We start from the raw sequence: 24,177 nt of genomic DNA, 5'->3' as shown, positions 1-24,177 counted from the left end.
CACTAGGTGGGAGGCCAATACTCTAGCCACCACACCAACCTGTATCCAGTGGCGCCGACTCCATGGGGCCTCAAAAATTTGCTATGGGTGTGAGGAAAAAATGTGCCAGGCTTGTCGATTTTCCCCGGAGTGTCCAGATATCGAGATTCGAGTTATCAGGGTTCTAATGTTGATCATATGACTCTTCTAAAATGCTTAAAAAACTTAAAACCCAATACTTATAAAATTTCCTTGGGCAAGATCCCCGGTTTGGGTCCCCCCAATATTTTTTGTAAGTCGGCATCCCTGCCTGTATCTCTCCAAGTTTATGCTATTTGTGTTGACTGTAATAGAGTTTTAAGATGAAATCACTTTGGTGATCTTCCACAATAAATGCTCAGAAAAATGAGATTTTAAGTTAACTTTGATCAAGAAAGGCGCCAAGCGGACCACGGCTTAACGTCCCATCCGACGGAAGGAGAGCTGTACTTCGGTGCCCACCACAAAGAACCTAAGCGGGGTTCGGGAAGACTGAAAAATCTCAGCCGTCGCCGGGGTTTGAACCTGAGCCCACTGGGTGGGGGGGCAATACTCTAGCCACGACACCAACCCGACTCCCTTACGTTTCTCGGTTTAGAGGATTTTATCACGTACAATTAACGTGAGGAAAGAGTTCTCGGGCTTTCCACCGCTGAATTGGCTCCATGTACCCCGACGTTTCGAAGAATGACTTGCTCTTCATTTTCATTCTGAATTATTCAGAAGATCCCCTAAGGATGAAGAGCAAGTAGTTTTTCGAAACGTCGCATAGTGGGCTAGAATCGAAAAAATCTGGCCAAAACCTCAAAAACGATTTTTTTGAGCTAGGAAGTTGAAACTTTGCATGCATATTGTCAAATAAATTTTGCTTAACCTGTCAGATTATTTCTTTCCTGTGCTTTCACGTTAACATTATATTTGAGGTCAGAGTTGAACAAATTTAACGAAAACTCGTTGATGGAGACTTTCGCGGGGTGGTGCAGCATGCGTAGCAAGGTTTTCGGGTTGACCTCCGCGTCGTTTCATCTTCATGACCACAGTTTCGCCGGCGTTGCAGCTGGCATCTTCAAGTCCTTCGAACCTGAAGATACCAGCTGCAACGCTGGCGAAACTGTCGTCATGAAGATGAAACGACGCGGAGGTCAACCGGAAAACCTTGCTACGCATGATTAACGAAAACTCTCTTTCTGGGTAATAGCCGTCCATAATCAATCTGTCTTCCCAGCCTCTCATACCTATTTTAAAGCCTGCCGACGAGGGTCGTTTTACAACCATACGTGTGAAGGAGAGCCTGTTTCATGAAATCTTGTTCGTGAGCTCCTCCTTGTAGTCTCCTTGTACCTCATCGCTGGGTAAAGGATGAAACAGGTACCTTATATCGAAAAGTCATCACAATTATTCTTGACGACCTCTCTAAATGACCATCCTAGGCCCTTCAAAAACAATTATTGTTGGATTGTGGACGGCTCTTATCCAGAAAGAAAGTTTGTTTGTTAATTAAAGAGTTCGTTAGCGCATGCAGTAAGCACATTCTCCGTAGTAATATATGGAATGCACTCAGGGATTCCGACTTAAAAAAATATTGGGGGGGCCCGAAACGGGGATCTTGCCCCGGGAAATTTATAGGTAGTGAGTTTTAAGTTTTTAAGCATTGTAGAAGAGTCATATGATCAACATTAGAACCCTGATAACTCGAATCTCGATATCTGGACACTCCGGGGAAAATCGATAAGCCTGACACATTTTTTCCTCGCACCCATAACGAATTTTGGAGGGGGCTCGGGCCCCCTCAGGCCCCATGGAGTCGGCGCCACTGAATGCACTCAAAGAAAGAAGCCTTTCAGTGTACTTGCTGCAGTTCCCAGCGAATGCATAATAAGAGTATCTTAATGTCAAGAATATAAACTCAATAAACTTACTGGATAAGAGTGATGTACTCTGCAAGCACTCAAGAAAGTTTTTCGGAAAATCAATTGAGCCGCTTTCCATTACGTTTAAGAAATCTATTGTTCACTCTTGAACATTCATTCCACTTCCTCACGTATTTCCATAAAAAAATCCATCCAAGATTTCACTAAGTGCTTTACACTTCTGGTGATTATTTTCTATCACTATTATATCTATTCTCCAGATATAAAAGTGAATGTGGCCATATCGCATCCACACAGGGGCGCAGCCAGGAATTAAGACAAGGGGGGTTTTAGGCGCCACTAATACTGGGGGACCTGGGCGTGTGGAATACCCGCCAGGGTAAGCGAGAGGTGCGGTGGCCCTTCCCCAGAATTTTTTTAGGATAAATGGTTCAAAATGGTGAGTTTTACGGCCTTCTGAGGGATATTTTATTAATGCTTACAATTGAGTGTAAGTAATATTGATCCAATTAAGTAAAATAGATTAAACTTAAAAATTTCTCTGAGCTATAGGGGGAGGGGGGTTATCCCCCAAACCCCCTCCCCACCTCGCTGCGACAATGCATCACCGCATCATGGACATTTTTGAAAACAGATTAAAATTCGGCCGAAGTGGCAACAGGAATCAACCTTCTATGCAATGTAATTGGGGCTCTTTAATGCTGTCCCCTTGACCGTAAGTAACGCGAGTTTCAAGAAAGTCGAAAAAATATGACTTTCGTTCGCCTTTTTTTCCGGTTCGGGTCCACTGTGCGGTGCTCCTTGGAGCAGAGCATCTGAGGGTCCCTCCGTCCCCATTTTCCCGTCCCCACCCGCCCCCCTGCCCCATTCTTCGTTCCGTCCGTACGTCCTCGTCCTAGCTCCCAAAGACATAGCGGGGAGGCACGTGGGGAGGGGGCGGGGAAGCGAGGGGTAGGACTCTCCCAGCCGCGATCGCGAGGTGCGTTCAACAGCCAGTCTCGGTCCGTCTCCGTCTCGCGCCTGACGCCTCTTCAGTGGTCGGGAAGTGTCCTGCGGAGAGCGCCCGAAAAACTATTAGCTCCCCCGAAATCGCATCCTCCCCGACACCGCTGCTCTGCAAACCGGAGTTCCCCGCGGATTCTACCGTTCCGAAAGATCTCTCCGCATTTCCGTCGCTGGCAGATCAACAGCCGCAGTCCTCCGCCGCAGGATTTAGCAGTTAAGATATTTCCGGTAAGTGAGTAGTCTAACTGGAGGATCGCCCTTCGCGGTACCCCGCCATAGGGTAAATATGCACTAGAGATTCACATGAATTGCTCAGGGAATATATGCCCCTGTACCAGGAATGGAACCACGGACCTTTCGCTTTCCGGGCCACTGCGCTGACCACCACACTATCCATTCGGAATTATTCCGATCGGTTATCATTCCGAACGGTGGATTCCGATTGATTTGTAACGCAATCGGAATGCGTTGCGTTCAAAAATTTTTATTCCGATGACGATATGAGCACTCTCAGTGAATCGTCGGAGCGAACATTTTTTAGCATAACAACTTCCGATCACCTCGCAACCAATCGGAATAAACCGTTCGGAATGAAAACCTGTCGGAATAATTCCGAACATTGTGAAGCACACCCCTCGTTCCTAAATTCCCATCATAATTTTACCGAAGCTCATTCTAGGCCCGTGCGTTCCATCCAAGATGACAACGAAAAGGAGTATGGGCTTCCAAAAAACCACTACCTAAGGAGAACATCGTTCTAGCGATGACACCGCGCTTGGCAGTATGTATGACCAAGAATGCTAGAGGTCCGTTATTCAATTCCTGGTCTAGGGGCTGTGTTCCTCCTTGATTGTAGGTATTCCGATCGGTAATATTATCGAACGGTTGATTCCGATTGGTTGCAAAATGATCGGAATTTTTTGTGCTTGAAATTTTTCATACTGACGACACATTAGCAGGGCTCATATCGTCGTCGGAGGGAGAATTTCAAAGCACAACATAATCCGAACGCGATGTGAACCAATCGGAACCAACCGTTCGGAATAATTCCGATCAATGTCGAACACAATCCTCTATGTAAATGTTTTCCCATGGAAATTTATGTTAACTTCATCGCCTTTCACGCGGCAGGCTTGAAATATACCACATGAAATATACCATGGCTTCCGCACATGGGGCCAAGAGGATTGTGCTTGACAGTCATCGGAATCATTCCGATCGGTTTTCAATACGAGCCGTCGATTCCGAGTAGTTGGCAACGCGATCGGAATTAGATGTTCTTGAAAATTTTCACTCTGACGACTCTCTGTGGGGATCCATCTCTTCGCCGGATTGAAGGATTTCAAACATATCAAATTCCGATTGGGTCGACAACGTCTCGTTGTGACAACCAGAGCGAATAATTCCAATCATTGTCTAGGACAGCCTCTGACGATTGGAATGGCAAAATCCGAGGTCACACGATAGATCTGACTGGCTAACTAAGACCAAAGCGTTCATTTTCCGTTGTTTTTCATCATTGGAAATGTTTATACCCATTGAGTTCAATGCTCACGACGAAGAAGGAGAAATATCATGATCTGTTAATAAGTATTTTATTGGCCAACTTCTTCCATTTACGATTGTAATATTAAATTTTGGGTCTCAATTTTGGCTTAGGCTTTTGGTTACCGCGCAGCCACCTATAGTGCACTTATATATTCACTCCTGTCGTCCACCAGCATTTAAATATCTAAGTGTCTACCAGCATCCAATACCACTGTGATGTTTATTTACAATAATTCGGAGTGTGAGAATCGTAAAATGAGTGTTGCATTTTTCGTCAGCATTCGTCCACCCTGAGACAGGAGAGGAATTTGTCTATAAAGCCTGGTAATAAATTTGATAATTATCATTGCCTTCTATTTATTTCTTCTATTGTGAGAAGTCAACGAAAATGTTCGCCCAAAGTCTTCAATTGATGCTGTTATTTCCGAAATAGCACATTCCATTCAGCATAAAATGACCTAAAACACTTTCTCTGCCCATTTTTAGAGCTACAAAATTCATCACATCAACTGTTTCTCAGACCGTACATATTGACATATGTAATATCCATCCGCAGAAAAAAAGAACGAAACAAGTGCTCTAATTGGACATATGATATACATAGAAACTGCCTATCTCAAAATCATGCCAAGCATACTAGGAGCCATTTTGGAAATCATATTTTCAATCAAAGTATCTTATTGCATACCAAAGTTTCATTGCGTTGGCATATTTAGACATGTACCTGTAATTTAATAGTTTTCTCAGCCAATAGTAATCTCGCTCTCTATCGCAAAATTAAATCATGCATGCTAGTAAATTTTTATTGATAGTTCACCAATGGAGCCGATGGATTGCGCGTCAGTTACAGCCGTTTCTATCTCTGATATCTCCCTTGTGGTCCCAGACTTTTTTTTAGTCATTTGAGTTTTGAGAATATGAGGCCTGAAAATTAATAAGAATATATAAAATTCACAAAATGATTTTTTACAACTTAGCTACTCTTGTTTTTTGCATTTTTATAGATCAAGAGAAATTAATAAGTCTGTACAATATTATATATAATATTCTCCCATCTATACTGTTTACTCTATTTTTATGGCTGAGATCTAAATGCCCTCAATTCCTCCTAAAGGAAGTGAAGTTTAATTAATTTCATGGATTTATCTTTTGAGAGTCCTCGTTACAAAGAATATTTCATATTTAAACTTAGCCTTAAACAATTCGGAGAGCATAGTTGTGGGAAACAAGTAGACCTCAAAAATCACAAAAAAGCTGAAATTCAGAGCATTTCTAATGCATGCCACAGCTTTGTTTCGGCCTAAATATGGACCTTATCTCCAAACTTAAGTGGCTTGTTTTCAGATCACCAAACGCAAACGCACTTCATAACAAACAACCAAACTTGTTCACATTTTCACCGACCGGTTTCATGTTATCGTGAGTGAGAGGAAAATAAATAATTAAGGATATCTTCCTGAATGGGCATGTGATGCGCTGTTCGGTAATTAACAATTGAACATATGATTCCCAATTGATAGAAGTCCATCCAGCGAGGTTTTGGAATGGATAGTTTTTGTGTCTATTTTTGGGGCTGTTAGAGATGTTATATCGATATTTCTCTCTGAATGTATATTGCATGCTATAGCATATTTATCCATGGGGAAAATTCGTAGTAGCATTTGTAGCTTTCAATATGTAGAGTAGAAATAATTTTCCGCAAAACTTTCCTGAATGAACATGTAATGTTTCGAAATTCAAGGGATTGGTGGTATTTGTTGCGATTTGCTACGAGGAGAATTTCTGTACATAGAAAGTATTTACCCTGGTATATCATCAAAAGTCATGCAAATCTGTCTATTTATGGTCTTGGAGATAACTCCATCTCATTATATAAAAACCCCTTAAAATATAGAGTCGAGAGGTAAAACAATGCGGGTTTCTTGCACGAGGATTTTCATTGGGGATGATATAATTCGAGAATCAACCAATTTCAATAAAAAACTATTTAAAAAGAAAGGGAAGGAGTCCGTTAATTTGAAAATGTTAGCTAGCTGGAGATTTTAGTGGTGAGATTTATCAAATAATCTCTGGATTAATTCAATTGTACTAGTCGTCGCGTAGTGGAAATTAAGCATGATGGAATAAGTATCAACTTCATAATCTTACACGAACTTTTTATTTACCCAAAATAATCGACCATAGGATTGCTTACCGATGTAGAAAATGTCCAAGTTTTTGAGAACTATCTATCGTTTACTGATATTTAACAAGTACAACATAAGTAATTTTTTGATAATGATGTACCATAAAGCAGGAAAACATACTATTTAATCCCGTGGATTCGCGGATATTTACTTTGTATTAGTACCCTGCCACCGTGGTGCTTACCCTGATAACATTACTGAGTCCTTTGATGAGGAACTCGTAAACAATGATGGAAGAAAATTTATCTTGGTGATGTGGCCGCTGCAATGTTTTCAAAGCTTAGTCTTCGCTCTCGCCTATCGTCAGTTTGTGAAAGTAAGCAGGTCAGGTTAACATGCGATGGATAATGACGCTGTCGATCGAAATCCATCTTTCTTTTGTTCTTCTAACTGTACCCGTAGAGGTGAAACGTCTCCCAAGAATTTTCCAATAGCCGACTCCCTCAAGTTATGGGTACTTTCCAATCTAACTCAAAATGCAGAGTAATTGCAGTTCATCGGAGGTGCACTGCCACTTGGCGTCAGACTCACCTTTCGCCTCTGACGAACATCCCTGCCACCTGGCGGCAATGTTTCCGATACCCATTAGAGCAATAGGACATCTAACAGAGGTCACGTCGATTGGAAGTTGCTCGTGTTTTTTGCTCAGCTCATGTACCAAGGCCTCATCGTTCGACGATGGAATAACATCAACTCATTAACCTTCAAATAAAATAGAACTCGTACATTTAGTGCTTCAGCTCGAAGGTTGGTTTGTTTTGATGAGGGCAGAGCTCACCCTGAGCTAAGCCATTGGTAGGTGAATTTCACATATCCATAGTGAGGTAGGGGAGGCAGTAAACCTGGGTGCTGTGTTGAAATTTTGGAAAATAATACGATATTTTATTATATCGAGTATCTAATCTGAAGTGTTGACCGTTAGAAAGGTATAGTTTTCCGATAAAAATCTTTATATCTATAAGGCCCGATACCAAAAATCACATATCGCGCCGACCACTAAGTGTATTTTCTACCTACAACCACCTCCAAGTCCAACTCTTCTCTTATTTTCTTGATTCAATGCAATCAGATAAAAATGCATTTTTCCCCTGACAAGTATTTTGATGTGGATGCCATTACGGGTATATTCTTATGCTTTGTTGCATGATATTAAAACATCAACTGGACCATAAAAATTTGCATGATACTAAAAATATTGTCAGCCGATATTACCTACCCCTATTTTCTATCGACCATTTTCCAGTAAGATATTTTTTTTCTACTAGATATTTTCATTTGTAATTTTTTCTCGATCAGACTAGACCTTGCACTTACTCTGAGATTAGCGTGGCATTGCCAAATAACCTATCTTTTTCTTGCTTTTACGTAAATTTGAGTCCTACAGGTAAGCAACCAGCTAAACGTAGGATTGTCATGTCTCACCGATTATATCTTGATTGGGAGATTCGCGTTTTTATCCCAGTCAAGTGAAATGTTTTTTTTTCTGCAAATTATTACCGTTGATGATAATATATTTGCATTTGTGTCTACGGAGTCACTAATTTATGCAGGGCTTCAGAAATTGCGCGAAGGTCCTGAAATAAATTTAACGTAAATAATTATTATTCATTTGCGGAAGCATCCTTTCTATCGTAGAGACTATTTCCATAACCTATTTTCTCTACCTGCCCCCTGACCTTCGATTTGTACGGATTTATATGCATAAATATATATCATAATTATCTATTTCCTTGGGCTGCAGCCTTGTCGCGGTGGAAAGTCATGCGCCTTCCATTGACCCCTAGAGCTGCACTAGCGGAAGTAATTCGTAATTACTCCCGGTTTGGCCGACCGAGAAAGATACATCGAAGTAGAGAAGGAGCACAAGATAGATGGTTCACGTGAAATAATACTCTTGGAATTGAAATGGGAAACTCTACCCAAAAATCTCTTCCTTGAAAACATGGAGCAGAATCATTAAAGTCGCGGAAATGCATATAACGGGAGACCCTCACGGGCTAGTGTCGCTCAAATTGAAGAATGCGGTAAGATTCTCGTGGTCTATATCACACGATTCCTTGAAAAAAAAAACGTATCTGTAGCATCAAATAAACAAGGAAGCAGATTAAGAAGATGGAAAGAAATAAGCAGCAATGAATGTAGAGCGGGAAGAATGAAAAGAATTGGGCATTATTCTGAATGAAAGTGGGAAGTTCAATGCGGGAGTGTGTATGATCCTAGGCGATTTGCTAATTATTCCATGTGAATTTACCTTCACCGGTAGAATACCTTAAAAAATAATTATTACTTGCGGATTTATTATTAATTGGGGAAGATAGTGGTTTGGTGACTTGAGCGCTTGGCCCATACCTTGAAATTTGTAATTCACAAGCCTGTGATTAAGTCTGTATGAACTCTATCCTCACCTATCTAAAAAAACCTTCATGTTAAACCAGCCGATTTAATAATTTATGGTTAGCTCTAACCATAAAATCATATAGCCTTCCACTTTACCTGGCGGTGGTTCTGGTTCGGATGAAGTCTGATCCTCTACAGAAACTAACTGGAACGTACAACCACCTCTAGGTAAAGTTGAAGGCAGTATCATGTTATGGTTAGCATTAATCAGATATTATTAAACCGGCCCCTTGTGAATGAAAGTTATCATCGAGGGTCCATAAGAGGTCATTTTGCGTCTAAATTAGTCCACCGTTACTTTTAATATCGCTCACTGATGACATGTCTTCGACACCGTCGCGAATATCACCCCTTTGATTCACTTTCTGAAATCCCGTTTCTCGGCGCCGGCAGTGTTAAACTCGCGGAGTTTTGGTCGAGATGAAGGATTGGAGCCGGATGAAAAAGATGCGTTGGGCGTTCACATTATCGCTTTCCCTTTGTTTTTTATCCGACGACGGCATTCAGGTTAAGTTTTTTCTTTCGAGGAATGGTTGTAAATAAGTACATCCTAGGCATTATGTTGGTTTCATCTATCCTTAACACCCTGTTGACGGCCTCGATGGCGGCGGGGAAAGTCCTCGTCTGCCAAGTAAGAGGTCGCGGGTTCGAGTCCCGCCTGGAAGGTTGCCCCTATTCAGGGCATGGTTGTTCGTTTACGTTAAAAAATTGAAAATTTTTTAAACCCCGTGTATGGTAAAAGACCACGTAGAGCTGTTTTCTGTGGTATGGGAATAAATAAATGAGTTATCTCGCTAAGTTACCCACTTAGTTGGTATTGCCGAGTTTTCACATAAGAGCATTTTACGAATTCAGCTTAACGATATTATCTTTAAATTTTAGTTATTTTGGGGAAGGGAACATTCGTAAACAAAAAAAGGGGATTTTAACAAGTGGTGCTCCATAAAGGTGATCCGTAAGTTCATCATGTTTCACCGACAACTGTTTAATTCATGAGAAAAATTATCATCGAAAAATGAATTTCAATATCGTTTTATGGCTGCTTTTTAGGTTGAGAAATTGAAGTATTTAACTTCCGGAGATCATTCGAATTTTCGTTAGCGTGGGTGGGATTGGGTGTTGATGAGTCATGACCAGAAACGCTAGCGTGGAGGATACTCAGTCACGCTGTGGTACGTGATTGGTAACAGGTGTAACTCTTGACAGGCCTCATCCAAGACTGGTCAAATTTTTAAAACAGTTAACTATGTGCTCTGAAACTTAAAGATGATAGAGTTCCCTTCAATCGAATAGTAAGTCACGGAAAAATAACGGTGTAAAAGCAGTGATGTCTCCTCTTAAGAAAAATAATAAAAGCAAGAGGACGAAGGGTCCCCTTAATTCTACCGATGTGTTGGTACTCTCATATGTAAAATTCTCATAGTTCAGAAATAGGAAAAATGTTAACTTGAATTTCCATCGGCTGGTACAGCGCAAATTAAAGTATAAATACTTAAATTAGTCAAGAGCGACCGCCACTATGTGGTCTAAGTTCCGGCTCTCCGGCTGTGGCGCTGTGCGCAATATTTGTACTTCTTGTGGCATCATATGCTCAGCAGTCCATACGTAGCTTAACGTCCATCGGTAGCTTAACTGGCTATAGCACTTGACCGGAAATTTGGGGATCCGGGTTCGAACCCCAGTCAAGACGAATGATTTTTCTCTCTGTGGATTTTTCGCACAGTTGGTTCAGCGGTGTTGATTAGTCATTCTCATTAAATCAAAACAGGAAGTTATGACGTGGTTGTAGGGCTACATAATAGCAATGAGGAGACTTTGTGAATTACACAGTTAAATTTATACAGAACGACCAGTTTTGGCTGAATAGAATTTTAAATGTGCCTGACTTTCGAAAAATGGTAATGCATGACGAAAAACCTGAATAACATAGGTACATTAAATTTTCAATGTATCTAAATATGGGTTACAGCCGAAACCAGTCGTCCTGTGTTGAACAAGCTGTGAAAGTCAAAAAGTCTCTTCATTGCCATAAGTATCTCCCATGGTTAACATTACATTGCCTCGGATAAATATTTCTCCTCTTTATGCCCTGAAATTTTCAAAGAAGGTAAGTTTCATACGCATGATTAGTCGCGACAAAAGGTAGAATACGACCGATCAAAAGGGGATGTGTCCTCTTATATCTGTTCATCTGGTGATGATTCTTCGTGGACCGTGATCCCGGGGGAATGCCTCGTCCCAGTTGAGAAGATCTCTGCGGTGAAGAAAGTTGGAAGAGATGCATTTCTTAATGCGCGCGATTGTTTTTGCACCCCTTGGCAGCGGTATACGAAAAAATTGCGTTTCCGTTACTTTTCGCGGAGGATGATGGGGTTGACCGGGACGATTACTCTGATCTGCAGCCAATGGAGGCTGGCGTTTTAGTCACGTGATTCCCGCTGAATGCGGACGAGGTGAAAAACGGCGCTGCAACCAAACCTAAGAAGATTTCTACCAAGGCATAGTAACAGAACGAAAACTTAAGTAAGTAACCCTCTGAAAGATTCTATCAACAGAAAACTAGGTATTTTTCACCTTAGTGCATTAAGTTTAATGAGACCCAGTGCGATAGGAAAATTTTTTTTTCACGGGAAAATATTTCTCATGAAACTTTATTTTGGCTTAAATCATGCACAGGTTATAATGTAACACTTGCCTACAGCCATTAATCAAAAGATATTCCTCATTAATTAGGTATGTACATGCTAGATTGGCAGAGGCTAAATCCAAAGACTCATTAATTTTGAAATACTGCTATCTTTTAGTAGATCCATTGTTAATTGTGTTTACAAAATTCATGGATGTTTCCGTATCGTAGTTAAATGAATTGAATTTCACTTCTATCCCGGTAGTAAATGAAGTAAAGTTAAAAGAATAGATTTATTCATGCTGTATAGTTGTTCATAAATTAATTTCAATCTGTTTAAGTGTGCGTGAGTATGAGAAATTGTACCATGAAGAACTGGAAAAGATAAAATAGGTCATTACTTACAATTGCTGATTATAACATGAGAGCACCAAAACCATTTCTAAATATTTTCTCAAAACATCTCACCTTTCCGCTCATTTTAGAAAACAAATTTATGTGATGGGATAGTTTCAGTCAAATATATTTCAGCTCCTCGTTCCTTTAAATTCCAGAGCTTCATGAATTCCAGTTAGCTTTCTCAAAGTAGGTAACTGCCAAATAAATGCGCCAAATTTAGGACTTGCTGTACAAAGTGAGTCATCATATACTTTCATTGTTTTGGAAGAACAACTTGGATCACGTCGGCAGTAATGATGGTTCAATGAACTCAAAGAATAGCTGGAGAGTGAAATGAATAGTCCATTAAAATGGTTTTCATGTAATCATTTACGTAGTGTCTAAGATAGCAATGACGTCAAATGATTTTGGCGGACTTAGTGGAACGAGCAGATTTTTATGGTAGAACAAAAATGCGCAGAGAAATACACTGAAGGGTGAAGGTCGCCATGGAAAATTTTTTTTTTGTTTTTCATGGCAAACTTCTTTTCATCCTTTGGTGTATTTAACTTTGCACCCGCACGTTTTTTTCAAGCAGTGCACAAATAACACAAACTTTATGTTGATGTCGACTTGTTTCGGTGGCTATAGCGTCATTCTCAAGAAAAACAGGTTTGAACCAATTCCAGAATCTTGTAGCACTAGTTGGCTGCAGAAAATCGTATGAGCCATGGAAATTGATCTAAAAATGCTCTAGTAGATCCGGTGAATAAAAATTGCTGGTACGACGTTTCAGGGTCTCCAACACTACTTCCGATTCCACCCACTTATAATGCGTGAACATTTCTGTTTTATAGAGCGAACGTTAGTAGTATCCCTGGGACTTTGGAACCAGGGGGTGGGGGAGTTCATTGACCGCTACGTCATTGGGTTTTTGGAACCAGGGGGTGGGGGAGTTCATTGACCGCTACGTCATTGGGTTTTTGGAACATGAGGAGGTGGGGGAAGGTCATTGACCGCTTGTGGGGTGGGGGAAGGAGTGGGGGGAAGGCAAGGAGGCCCTTACGTCGTTTGAAAACGAGGGGGGTGAGGAGAAGGGGGAGGGGTTGAGACTGTTTGTCGCCATAGCCTATACCTCACCTGTGCTAAGTGGCCAGAGTGGGATGCGCTAGGTCCCCGCCTCCACAGTTGTTCTATGGAACCGAGAGGGTGTTTTAAGTGGTTTTGGAGCCGGGGGGTGGTTGGGAGGAATTTATTGTCTTCCCTGTAACTTACCGCGTTTTTCAGGCACCACCCGGGCCTTACCCACACGTTGGCATGTCACCTCTCAGGGTCCAGACTCCTTGGCGTCATAATTTTGTGGGACGGGAAGCCCCTCACGCGTTTGCAGGTGCTATTAGGCAAGCGGCCGTTATTTTCCCGTTGGAGGAGTATGGGAAAATGTCGAAGGTTGGATGTGGGGTTGGGTATGACGGAGGATAAACAAACAAGACACAGAAAGCAGAGAGTTCATTTCACATATAATTTTATTAAACACTTTCAGTACACAATTCAGAGTGAGTATTCGTTTGATACAGCAAAATGAAATAAAAACGAACTGAGTGATTAATAAACATTTTCAATATTCCGGAGAATCTGAATGAGTGACTGCGATATTCTCCACAAGAAATTTTTTTCCTTCGTGAGTCTTTAGAATACAGTGTATCTCTTCAGCAATCGCTTGAATATTCAAGGATGGCGGCGCGTCGGTTATCTCATCAAGATTCACTTTAGCAGCCGTCACTTGTTCCCAACTAATGCACTCGCGATTTTCGCCCTCCTCACGATCCACTGCATTAAAAATAGAGTCCGCATACATGTCCAATATTTTTTGTGCATGTGGAGACCACTCACATCGTTCCTCCCAGCGGAGTCTAACACACTCGGCAAGGTTTAACAGTCCATACCAAGACGTTTTGGCTAGATACACACCGCTGTTATCGTGAGATGAATTCACATCCTCGAGAACAATAGACTTGATTCCGAATGTAGACTTGAATTTCAACACAGTTTTCCCGAAGCTGATGGCATGGGGGACGGTATCTCGATAAAAGTACGATGCTACGACACTTTCACACTTCATCAAGTCACAAAAGTCGCTGTAATCTATTTTCAAACTCTGACCACCGACTTTAGCAATGGCGATGAAGGGGAAGCACGCGTTTTTCAGGTCCAACCCTATTGAAACTCGCTTGGTATCGCAGAAATTCAAGCGATATGCACATTCAACAACTCCTAGGTCCCGCGGCCGCTGACTCTGCGGTGACTTCGCCTCCTCTTCGGCGGCCGGCACGCTAGGGTTGTTGGTTGCTCTATTCTCCATCTCCGACGACCTCGCCTCCTCTTCGATGGCATGGATATCAGGGCTGCAGGATGGCTTATAAGATGGAGGCCGAAACTTCCCACTGCTCGGTGGTCGTGGAGAGTAGGGGCGGGTTGGGCGGCTACCTCCTCTCGAAGAAGAGCCTCTCCTGGTTGGTTTCCTGGGCGTGCGAAAGGTCTCCCCGTTTCCGGCCATTGCTCTCGAGACACTGATGCTAGGTGTGAGTAGGTAGTGAGCATTGCCTCTGGAGGGCGCCTCTATATACCCTCACGCCCGGCGGTGGGGGGCGGGCCATGGAGGGGGAGAGTGGAGTGGGGGAGTAGGAGGGGAAACAAGATGGCGGCTGCGCGAGCCTAACACAGGGTAGAACTTTGGGGAGCTCGTGCCCTGCCTATTTGCGTACATTTTGACCGTTTATTTACAAAACTCGACTTACAGTGCCTCCCAAAAATTATATTGTACATATGGCGGATAACTAAGTCGTTCTCTCCGCTGGCTCGCGAATTAAAACAAGTAGTAAACTGACGCATCGTATAGCCCATGCAACGGAAAAATAAAAACAATGATGAATAATTTCCGCAAGTCACCGATGTCCACCCCTGGATTTCTTTCCTGTTATATCGCCACGATGAACTCTCCCTGTTGAGAAAGTTTATATGCTCTTTGATGAAGGGGCGTATTCCGTAGCTGTCGAAATATTCACCCTTTCCGTTAGCATCAATGAATATCGCTATCCAATGCGTTCCTTGCTTCCAGGACGGGTCGGTATTCACAATTAGAGCAGTGGGGTGGCGGCAGTTATAAGGCAATTCATCAGCAGCAAACACACCCACATAGAATGGAGCGGTCGCTCTATGACTGCTCAGGGCCCTGTCTAGCTGAATACTGTCCATCGCTGAAAATGCTACTGCTCTCTGAGGCTGAATGCCACCTTATTTCATTTCTATTTATGGATGGAGGACGATAAGTACCGGGGATCGTAACCAGCGGGCAATAAGGATTCCATCGCCGATGTTCCTTCTCTGGACTATCCCTTGAATCCCAAGACCCCAGAGCGAGACCGCATATGCAACAAACTGCCACATCGCGCACGCCTGAATAGAAAAATCCAGCTCTCGCGAGGCGCTCGATGTTCAGCGCAAATCGTTGCGAGGCCCCAACGTATGAGGTAATGTGAAAATTAGCGGATATTAATTTATCCTCGCCGTTTTTCAAGAACCAATCCCGTAAATTGGTGCAATTACTCGCCGAACACTCGTACTCTCTTTTCCGATGAGGATTAATCCTGCACACGTCTCTTGAGGTTTTATATTTTATTTTCCTCAAAGAGGGACATCCTAGAATTTGCATATCGAGCACTATTCTGTATTTTAACATTCTCTGAAGGAATTCGCATTTTTCACGTCCCTTTGAAAATACATGCTCGCACGCGGATAACTGCGAGTGAAGAACGTATTTGAGATCGTCGTAATCAATATCCCCGTCCTCCCAAAGTAGTCCATGATGATTTTCGCGAAGCCATTGATCCTGCTTCCGGTCCGCGTCACACCTTTCCAACCCATTATATGGAGGTTTGAATATCCAAGTTTTCACCTCCGGACATTCAGTTCTAAAAATGGATAATTCTTTCACCACCAGGCCCCCCTTCCCCTTTAAACACTGAATGTCCACTATCGCAGTCATGATCGGCCTTAGATACAGCACCGACTAGAGGGCCGCGTCGTGAGAGGATGCGATAGCGAGTGAGAGGGAGGTGGGCATACCCCTGCTATATACACCTTCGACTGCCAACCCACCCCCTCTCGCCGACTAACATACCCTAAACTATTCGCATAGCGACCTCCCTCCGTGTTTCACATCGCTATAATACACTTTCAATGGCTATAGATCTTCTGAGCGATATTAAAGAGGGGGTACGGGTAAGCTAGACAGTTAATAGTTTCTATCAGCGCGTAACTTCCTCCCCCTCCTCCGCTTATTTCTTCTAACTACTGTAATCTACCCCGACATTGCGATGACGATCAATTTCGAGAATATTATTAAATTCTGCGTACAACAGACAGTTTATAGTCTCGGCCAATGCGGTTTTAAATCTTACTTCCAGACGAAGGCTTCCATGCCTCTGTAGACTCCAATGAGAGGCGTTAGCCTCTAAATCAGGTGTCAGATCAAATGCGGTGAGGAAGTTACCGTCCTTATAATCGTCCCTGGGTATACCGTTGCCATCGTCTTGAAAGTGAATGCCTGTGCCCGAGAAGAGCGTGTGATAAGCCGGTAGGAAGAGGCCAGATCCCGAAAAATCAGGTTGCAACGGCCTGTTTGGAATCTGTTTCCCATCAAGATACAGAGACAAGAATGTGAGGCCGAAATTCTGGAAATTAAATGGATTGGATACCATTTCCCCGTTGAACGCTGCGTTTGAGACAAATCCTATAATCACGCGCTTTGGAAGTTGTCCCAAGAAAATGTTATCCATAGTTTTACTCTGTACATCCTTCGAAATCGTGACGGTCTTAATATCCACACGTGTGATTGGATATTTCGCTGTGGATTTTTCTAGAGCGCGACTGTGCCCTATTAACACAGACGGGCTTATTTTCACTTTACGAATGAGAAGTGCCGCGTCCAATATTTTCACTTTAACGTTGTCGTATTTTCTCGAAGCCATCATGTTAAATTCCGACTTTGACCGAACGAGTTTCAGACGCATCTCTACTCCGTTCAGAAGAAATTTTTCCTGGTTGAATAGATCACAATGTAGATGGCCCATTAATTCTACAGAACGTCCTTCATCGGTGTATCGACGTCTTTTAACGGCTCCTGTATTTTTACGACAATCGTCCATTAACCCGGGTGTGTCAGCGTACCAGAGCGCTTCCGTGAGATGTGAAGTCTTCGCAGCGGGCCCGTAATTGAGAATTGTTTCAATGTATGCTCGATACGGATACGTATGGCTAGGGGGCGTCACCAATTTTTGATTTAGAAAAACATCCACTTGGGAGAATAGAGAATGGAGCCATAGGTTTACCGGTCCAATTACAGAATCGTCCACAGCCAACTGTGTCGGTCGCTCTACTCGCGCTGTTATGGATATAAGCGTATGCGAAAGATCTAAGTACTCTTCACCATGTCCGGGAATTACGAACTCTAGAGGAGCGTCATCGGACAGGGTAGAAATGGGTTTATAGTGTATCCACTGACCATCCTCGATACTCGTTTGTGTTGGTGGCACTGAAAAAAGATCGAGTTCAGACTTGACACATTCGCAGGACTGATGGTGTAGGAAAGCCATTCTAGGTAAATATATCCTTTAAGCCGTGCTTGGAAATCTTTCTCGAGAGTGCCGCCGATGTATTCTTCTTTTTCTTCTTTGAAGTAGATGTCTTACTGCCACGAGTGGTAGTCTTCGACTGAGACTTCCTCTTACGCGTTTTCTGAATATACCCACCCCCTGTCATGCCACGTATTTTACTCTCTGCCCTTCTCATGAGATTCTCTCCAGCCTCTAGAACGCGTTTGCGTATCACCCTTTTTACAGGCTGCGCATCGTTCGAGGCCAAGTCGCCAACGACATTCATCCCGGTTCTAAGAGCCTCGTGACCCACGGTGCGAGCGCCACTTTTCAATAATGGTAGCACTGAACGAAAGAGTCCTCCCAGAAACTTCCCTATACCGTGACCTTTTTGATAGCTAACTCCCTGATAAACAGATCCCACCCCACTTCCAACCTGATTTAGGTAGTAGCGAGTGTAAGGATCGCAGTTGTTATTCATCTTTACCATAGCTCCCATGCTTGCGAAAGTGAAGTACTACAGCTGATGTCCCATAAAGAAATGGTATGGGATGACCCGCGTGAGTCCTTAAATCTATTTCTATCGTGTCAAACTCTCTCTTCATGGCAGGAACGTAGAATGGTCTGCTGAAAACGTGGTTAACGTTGAGCCCGAATTTTTTTTTCTCGGCCGCCGTACTAACTATTCGCAGGAGAGGGGCCACAGTATCGCCTATTACCTGCGGCTCGACGATGTCGCAATAAACGTATATCTGAGACGGGTAGCCGATATCGAGGTCGGGTTTGCGCCTAGCTTTTTTCTGCTCCACAATGTCACCTCCAGGCTCGAACCCTAGTTGCAACGCCAAAATTTCGGATAGGGTAACAACTGTGTCTTTCGCCTCAACTGTAATAACTCCCCGTTCGTTGTAGGAAAATTTCACGTCGTTAGAGCTAGAAATCTTCTTTAGATCTTCGTTAAATGTGTCAACGAGATCTGCGATAGATGAGTAGTGACTCGCCGGTAGTTTTCTGTAATAAGAGTCGTTGCTACTAGCATGGTTAACGGAATATTCGCGCTGTTTACCATAAACGTTGCAAATTGTCATGGGGAAGTGAATCTCGGCGAGAGAGACCTCCCACTGCCCGTCCAGAGAGATATTTCTAGGCAGAAGGCATGTAAATTTAGATGTTGTGTTGCTCCCGTGACTAGACATAGAGCTGTTACTGGGGAGCGTGAGGTAGAACCCTTCAGGCATCATAACTTCTTTATCGATGAAGCAGGAATCCACGAGTTGAATTTGGTGGGATATCCTCTCCACTTGACTAACGCTTCCTTTCTGACCCCCCTCCCTCTCGTTTGAAGTATTTTATCTATTTTAAATTTCCTCGATTTAGATAGAGTAATTTTTTGTAACTCGGGTTCATAAAAAGTACCTTCGATTATTTCGCCTTCTAAATCTTTTATCTCGTAAACTGGCGGGCGCCTCTTAATAACTCTCTCAACTATAAATATTTCTTCACTCCAGTTCGATTCGTATCCTTTGCGAAATGACACCTTCTCTCTACTTATTCGCACTCTATCTCCAGCTTTCAGGCGTGCTATTACGCTCTTCTTCTTCTTCGCAGCGCCGTGGACGTTATTCCACACCTGAAGAATATTATTATCGGTAACGTCCACCGGAGCCATCTTGATTTTAGAGTGTTTTGATTTATTGTAGGCGTCTACGATCTTCGCGAGGACGTCAACGTATCTTTTGGTGTTGTACATCGTAAAATATCGCCACATCCGAGATTTAAGAGTTCTATTTAGGCGTTCAACTAACGATGATTTGGTGTCTGGATTATTAGAGTGGTAATAACCAATCGAATTCTTTTTTAAAAAGTCCTGAAATGTTTTGTTTAAAAATTCGCTGCCCTTATCGGTCATGAGTTTGAGAGGTTTTCGTTTCGTTGATTTCAATATTCGATAAAAACCCTCTGTCACATTTGCGCCTGTCTTTGAGCGCAGAGGGACCGCCCATGCATAGCGACTAAATGCATCGATAACGGTGAGAATATAAGTGAATCCGTCGTTCTGATTTCTTATATGCTTCATATCATTTAAGTCCGCCTGCCATAGATCATCCATATTATCGACAATATAGCTATTTCTCTGAAACTTTCGCTTTAGCGGCTTATGAAGCGTGTATGTATCTTGTTTCTGGAGCCATATTTTGACGTCATTCCGCGACACAGTCGGAGGCGCAGCTTTCCACAGCTTCTCCGCTCCGGAGTATGACGCAGGATGCGCTGGGTCGTAATAAATATTTCGAAGTATTAAGTCCACTGATTTTTTCATTTTTTGAAACGATATGGGGTCCAACGCTGAATTATCTTCTCCGTAGCGGGGGCAGAACTCTTTGGCGAACTCTGAGTCCTACGACGCATGAACGGCGCTCTTTCCACCCTACTTTCTTTCACTCCCGGCGTGTATCCACTAATGACATGGAGCCGCTGGCGATTCCCTATATATTCAAGTGGCGTGTTTATTTCCAATAATAACGACGCAAAGGAGGCGTTACCGATGGGGTTTGAATTTTTCCGCTCCCTCATTATATCCCCAACTAGATCTATGATATTGGACCCCGGAATAACACCACCTTTGATGGTAACCGTTCCATCAGAGCTCCAGCTAATTTTATCTGACAGAGAGATTCTGTTCAATAGAAGTTCTGCCCTTCTCCTGTATTTCAGCGGTACTGAATTAAGAATTTCGGACCGAAGGGGAATGCGACTCTCTACCCCAAGAGGGGAGGAGCTTTCATCATCGGCAGTGAGTTCTTTTTCCACTATCGGTAAGACTAGCGGTTTCCGTTCCTCTCCCGCGAAGTGTAGAAAACGATGTAGGCATTGTTTGTATAGGTTCCATTTCTCACTATCCGATTTCAAGGGTGTGCGTAAAATTCGCTCCATCTCGTTGTCAAGAGCAGATAGTGCTTGAGCGTTGCTCGTCATCGGAACGGTAGGGTTACTCATGCGATGCACGGCTTCATGAGGAACGAGCACCATTTTCTTAGCGTGTTCCATTACTTATAATACTGGAAATAACACCACTTATCACTGGTAAGAGTAGCGGTAAAATGAATCCTCCCGATTGCACAATTAATTTCTTCTTTTTCTGCCAGCAACCTCTTCCCGTCGCGAGTTTGCGTAGTAGGGCTTTGTGCCTCGCTAAACGCTTCTTCTGCGCGACAGTTAAATCCACTCTCCCTTTCAATGTGTTATCAACGATTTCACAAATTGATCTGGTGAGCCCATGGTCCGCCGCCTTGAGAACTGCTGCTCGTATCGAGGGCTTACAGCGTGCAATGAAGCTGAGAATATCGACGTGTTTAGCTATCCTCTGCTTCATGGCGACTAAAACATTTACCATGTATCCGGTTCTATTTATTATCATTCTAGCGTCGACGCATTCCATTTCATTTCCTCGGCTGGTAGAAATAATGATGCGCATCGTCTGGAAATATTCTGGTGCGAAAACGTAATGCGTTGGGTGTGGATTGTTTTAAATCAATGAATAAATAACCGTGAGCTTCTTCAGTTGCGTCGTCATACGCATCTTGCAAGAATCTGATATCTCTAGGATAAATCTGTCTAGCAAGACTCAAAATCTGGCTTCTATCCCTAGGATTTTTAAAGTATACAATGTAGTGGGTGTTAAGTGAAATATCCCTTGCCCCTTTTCCCTGATGAAACAGATTCTGAGTAAGATGGATAATACTTATATTTCTATGGTGACTACCCCTGGAGAATAAATCTACCACTACTCTATCACTACTTTCCATCATTAAATCATCTAGGATCATTAATTTAGCGGCGTTTGACGCTGGAATACTCTTCATGTCTGGCAGTCCCTCGTGGAATGTGACACCAAGGGTTTTTAAAGGCTCGTAAGAAGGCTGCCATTCCGCGTAACACCAAATTATGTCGGCAAACGATACATCGAACATTTCTTTTGAAAATTTTATAAGTCTACTCGTAAAGCACGTCTTACCGCACGAGCTAGGCCCCGCAATTATCGCGCAGAACGGATGCTTCAGTCGCAGCTCCATCTCAGCGAATAAGCTGCCGACGATCGTGTTTACGCTTTTATCGATTATCAAATCACAGCAACCCCCGCGTGTTCTCTTTAAACCGGTGTGCGTGTTAGTGCGCGTGTGTGTGTGTGTGTGTGTGTGTGTGTGTGTTTAACGAATGGTGGACCACTCTTAGTTGAACTCCCCCTACGAGGAATTCTTAAGCCCTTCCACCGCGACAAGGTGGCGATCCATAGGAGGGAAAAATGGGTTAAAAATAATAAATGTATACATAAAATAAAGAAAAGAAAAATGAGGACCAAAATAATAACTGATATAGAAAATTAAAGAGAATTATTTAGGTGTGACTTTCTGCGTGTGCGTGTGTGGAAATATTAAATAAAATAAAAAATAAAGTAAATAAATAAAATTAAAAAATAAATAAATAAAATAAGAAATAAAGTGAATAAATAAAATTTTAAAAAAAAAAATAAAAAAAAATAAGGAAGAGGTGTGCATGGAATAAGTGTGTATGTAGACGTAAATAAAAAAATGTTTAAATAAAAATTAAGGTTTCTTCTTCACATTATTTGCCATCAGATCTCCGCTTTTTAAACCCGTATGGCAGGGTGTCGTAGTCCAGGTCACGTTTCCTCTTAGTGTAAACCACTCTGAAGAGTTTAGTCTCCTCTCGAGTGGCAACTTCGTGCTTATTAGTCCTGTATATTCTATGTTTATATGTCAGTCGCCGCCCAGGAGCGCCTTCGAGGACCATCGATTTTAAAGTATCGAAGCACACCACTTCGTCGTTGGAGGAATTTATAGTGACACCACGGACTTTACACACTCTTTTCTCGAATTCGGGATTAATTTTGGAGCGAACTATGTATGCATAGTTTTTGGGACCACCAGATACGTACTCTGAAATATAGCACCCCTCTCCTAGGGGCGAGAGTTCATCAGTCATGTCGCCGAGGTAGTCTCCCACTGGAGGCTCCCACTCTCCGGGGCGCTGCGTGAACAATACTGAGTCTGTATCGTGGTATAAGGTCCTGCGTTCCAGCTTCTCCAAATATTTATACAACTCCAGTCTTGCATGGGCTGTGGTGTAGCAGGCTAAAACAACGTTGCTACTCGGAGCAGGGGTGACGACTTCGGCAACCTCTTCCCAGTGGGCGTAGAGGACTTCGTCGTTAATTTCGACCATTCGAAGCACCTCGACGTTTGGACTTGATAACAGCGTGTAGAGATCGTCGAGTTTTCGGACTACTGTCGTGCGTGTCAGATTATCGCGTTGACCTAGCTTTCCCCAGAAACTGTTGAGACATATCTTGGCTAGTGATCTTCTTCCAGCGTTATATTCAACGTTGTTTCGGTCGAGGGCGACTCCTTCCCTAGCGTGGAATAGCTGTAAATACCGATCCTTCTGCTCATCGCTGGTACACCACGTAGGCCACCCGCTAGCTTCTTGTTTAACACGCAGAAACTTGTTAATGTAGCTGGCGAATAGTCCACCCTCGCCCGTTTCTCGAGAATATTTGGTGATGTTATAATGCCACACCTCGTGTGTTTTAAGAACTTTGTAACCCATCGCGACAGCCTTCTTCACCTCGTCCGTGACCCAGGTGCCCTTTAAGCTCCTCTCCTCTGTATCATGGCCACAAACTCCTTGATTTTCGTTCAAGGCGCAAGTTCTACAGAGAGGGAAGAATAACTTCCCATTTGCCTTCATGGGTAGAACAGGGAGATATAGTTCATTTGGAGGAAGAACGTCACACTTTATCAGTCCCTCCACTTCCTCTAAAGGGGGGCAATCGTCACCAACATACACGACAGGGTGACCCACCGGGTACGGTTTATATTTGTTCACAAAGGGATAGAGCGAGCATATGTCTATGTATCGGATCTCCTCCCCTTCGGACTCGTTCACCCTGTGATACAATTTAACCGCGTTAGTTCGTCCCCCGTAAAAGCCGTCGCGGGGATTTAAAGGAGCTTCCTGAAAAATCGGATGCTCGGTCACAAATGTTCTCAATTCACTGTCGCGATCGATCTCCCTCTGAAACTCACACTCCCACTTCTGCGTTACGGTATACCCCCTCTCCGTGAAGAACTTCATTCTCCTCTCTGTCGATTCCAGTCGTGAGCGCATTGTTTCTGAGGGGCTGTTGGCTATTGGTTCACTTCCATTCTTAAAACACTTAGGACATCCGTGAAAAAAACAACCGTGAAATTCGAAGATTTCTATCTCCGTAGCTGTTTCCACGTATCCGTCGACCTTTCTTCCCAAAACCTTTACCTCTCTCCCATTAGCAGCGTGACATATTTTTATCTCCCGTCGCCTCTCCTCCGACAAAAGCCATAGTATAGCTTTACGCGATTGCGTGTCCCCCCAGCGGTAGCCACCTGGTGGGATGACGGCTATTTCCCTGGCTCTTAGGTGATTTTTTCTAAACA

The 24,177-nt window shown here is 43.0% G+C and overlaps 2 protein-coding genes across 2 annotated transcripts in view; one reads left to right on the top strand and one right to left on the bottom strand.

The window, feature by feature from the left end:
- The first annotated feature begins 2,889 nt into the window (after window positions 1-2,889).
- The window catches only part of LOC124161054 (progestin and adipoQ receptor family member 3), a 147,256-nt gene continuing 125,968 nt past the window's right edge, over window positions 2,890-24,177 (top strand). Inside the window, exon 1 of the mRNA XM_046537217.1 lies at window positions 2,890-3,122. The gene's annotated coding sequence lies outside the window, so the exon portion shown is untranslated. The remainder of the gene's footprint in view (window positions 3,123-24,177) is intronic.
- On the bottom strand, window positions 22,307-23,872 carry LOC124161413. The gene has a single exon (XM_046537730.1). It carries the CDS (start codon window positions 23,870-23,872, stop codon window positions 22,307-22,309), a length of 1,566 nt encoding a protein of 521 aa, XP_046393686.1.

Source organism: Ischnura elegans, chromosome 6 (assembly GCF_921293095.1).
Source record: "Ischnura elegans chromosome 6, ioIscEleg1.1, whole genome shotgun sequence".
Classification (NCBI taxonomy): Eukaryota; Metazoa; Arthropoda; class Insecta; order Odonata; family Coenagrionidae; genus Ischnura; species Ischnura elegans.
This window is presented reverse-complemented; position numbering and strand designations above follow the sequence as displayed.

Excerpts from the sequence above, each read along its gene's own strand:
- LOC124161413 (XM_046537730.1), bottom strand. The coding sequence starts at position 23,872 with ATGCGCTCACGACTGGAATCGACAGAGAGGAGAATGAAGTTCTTCACG.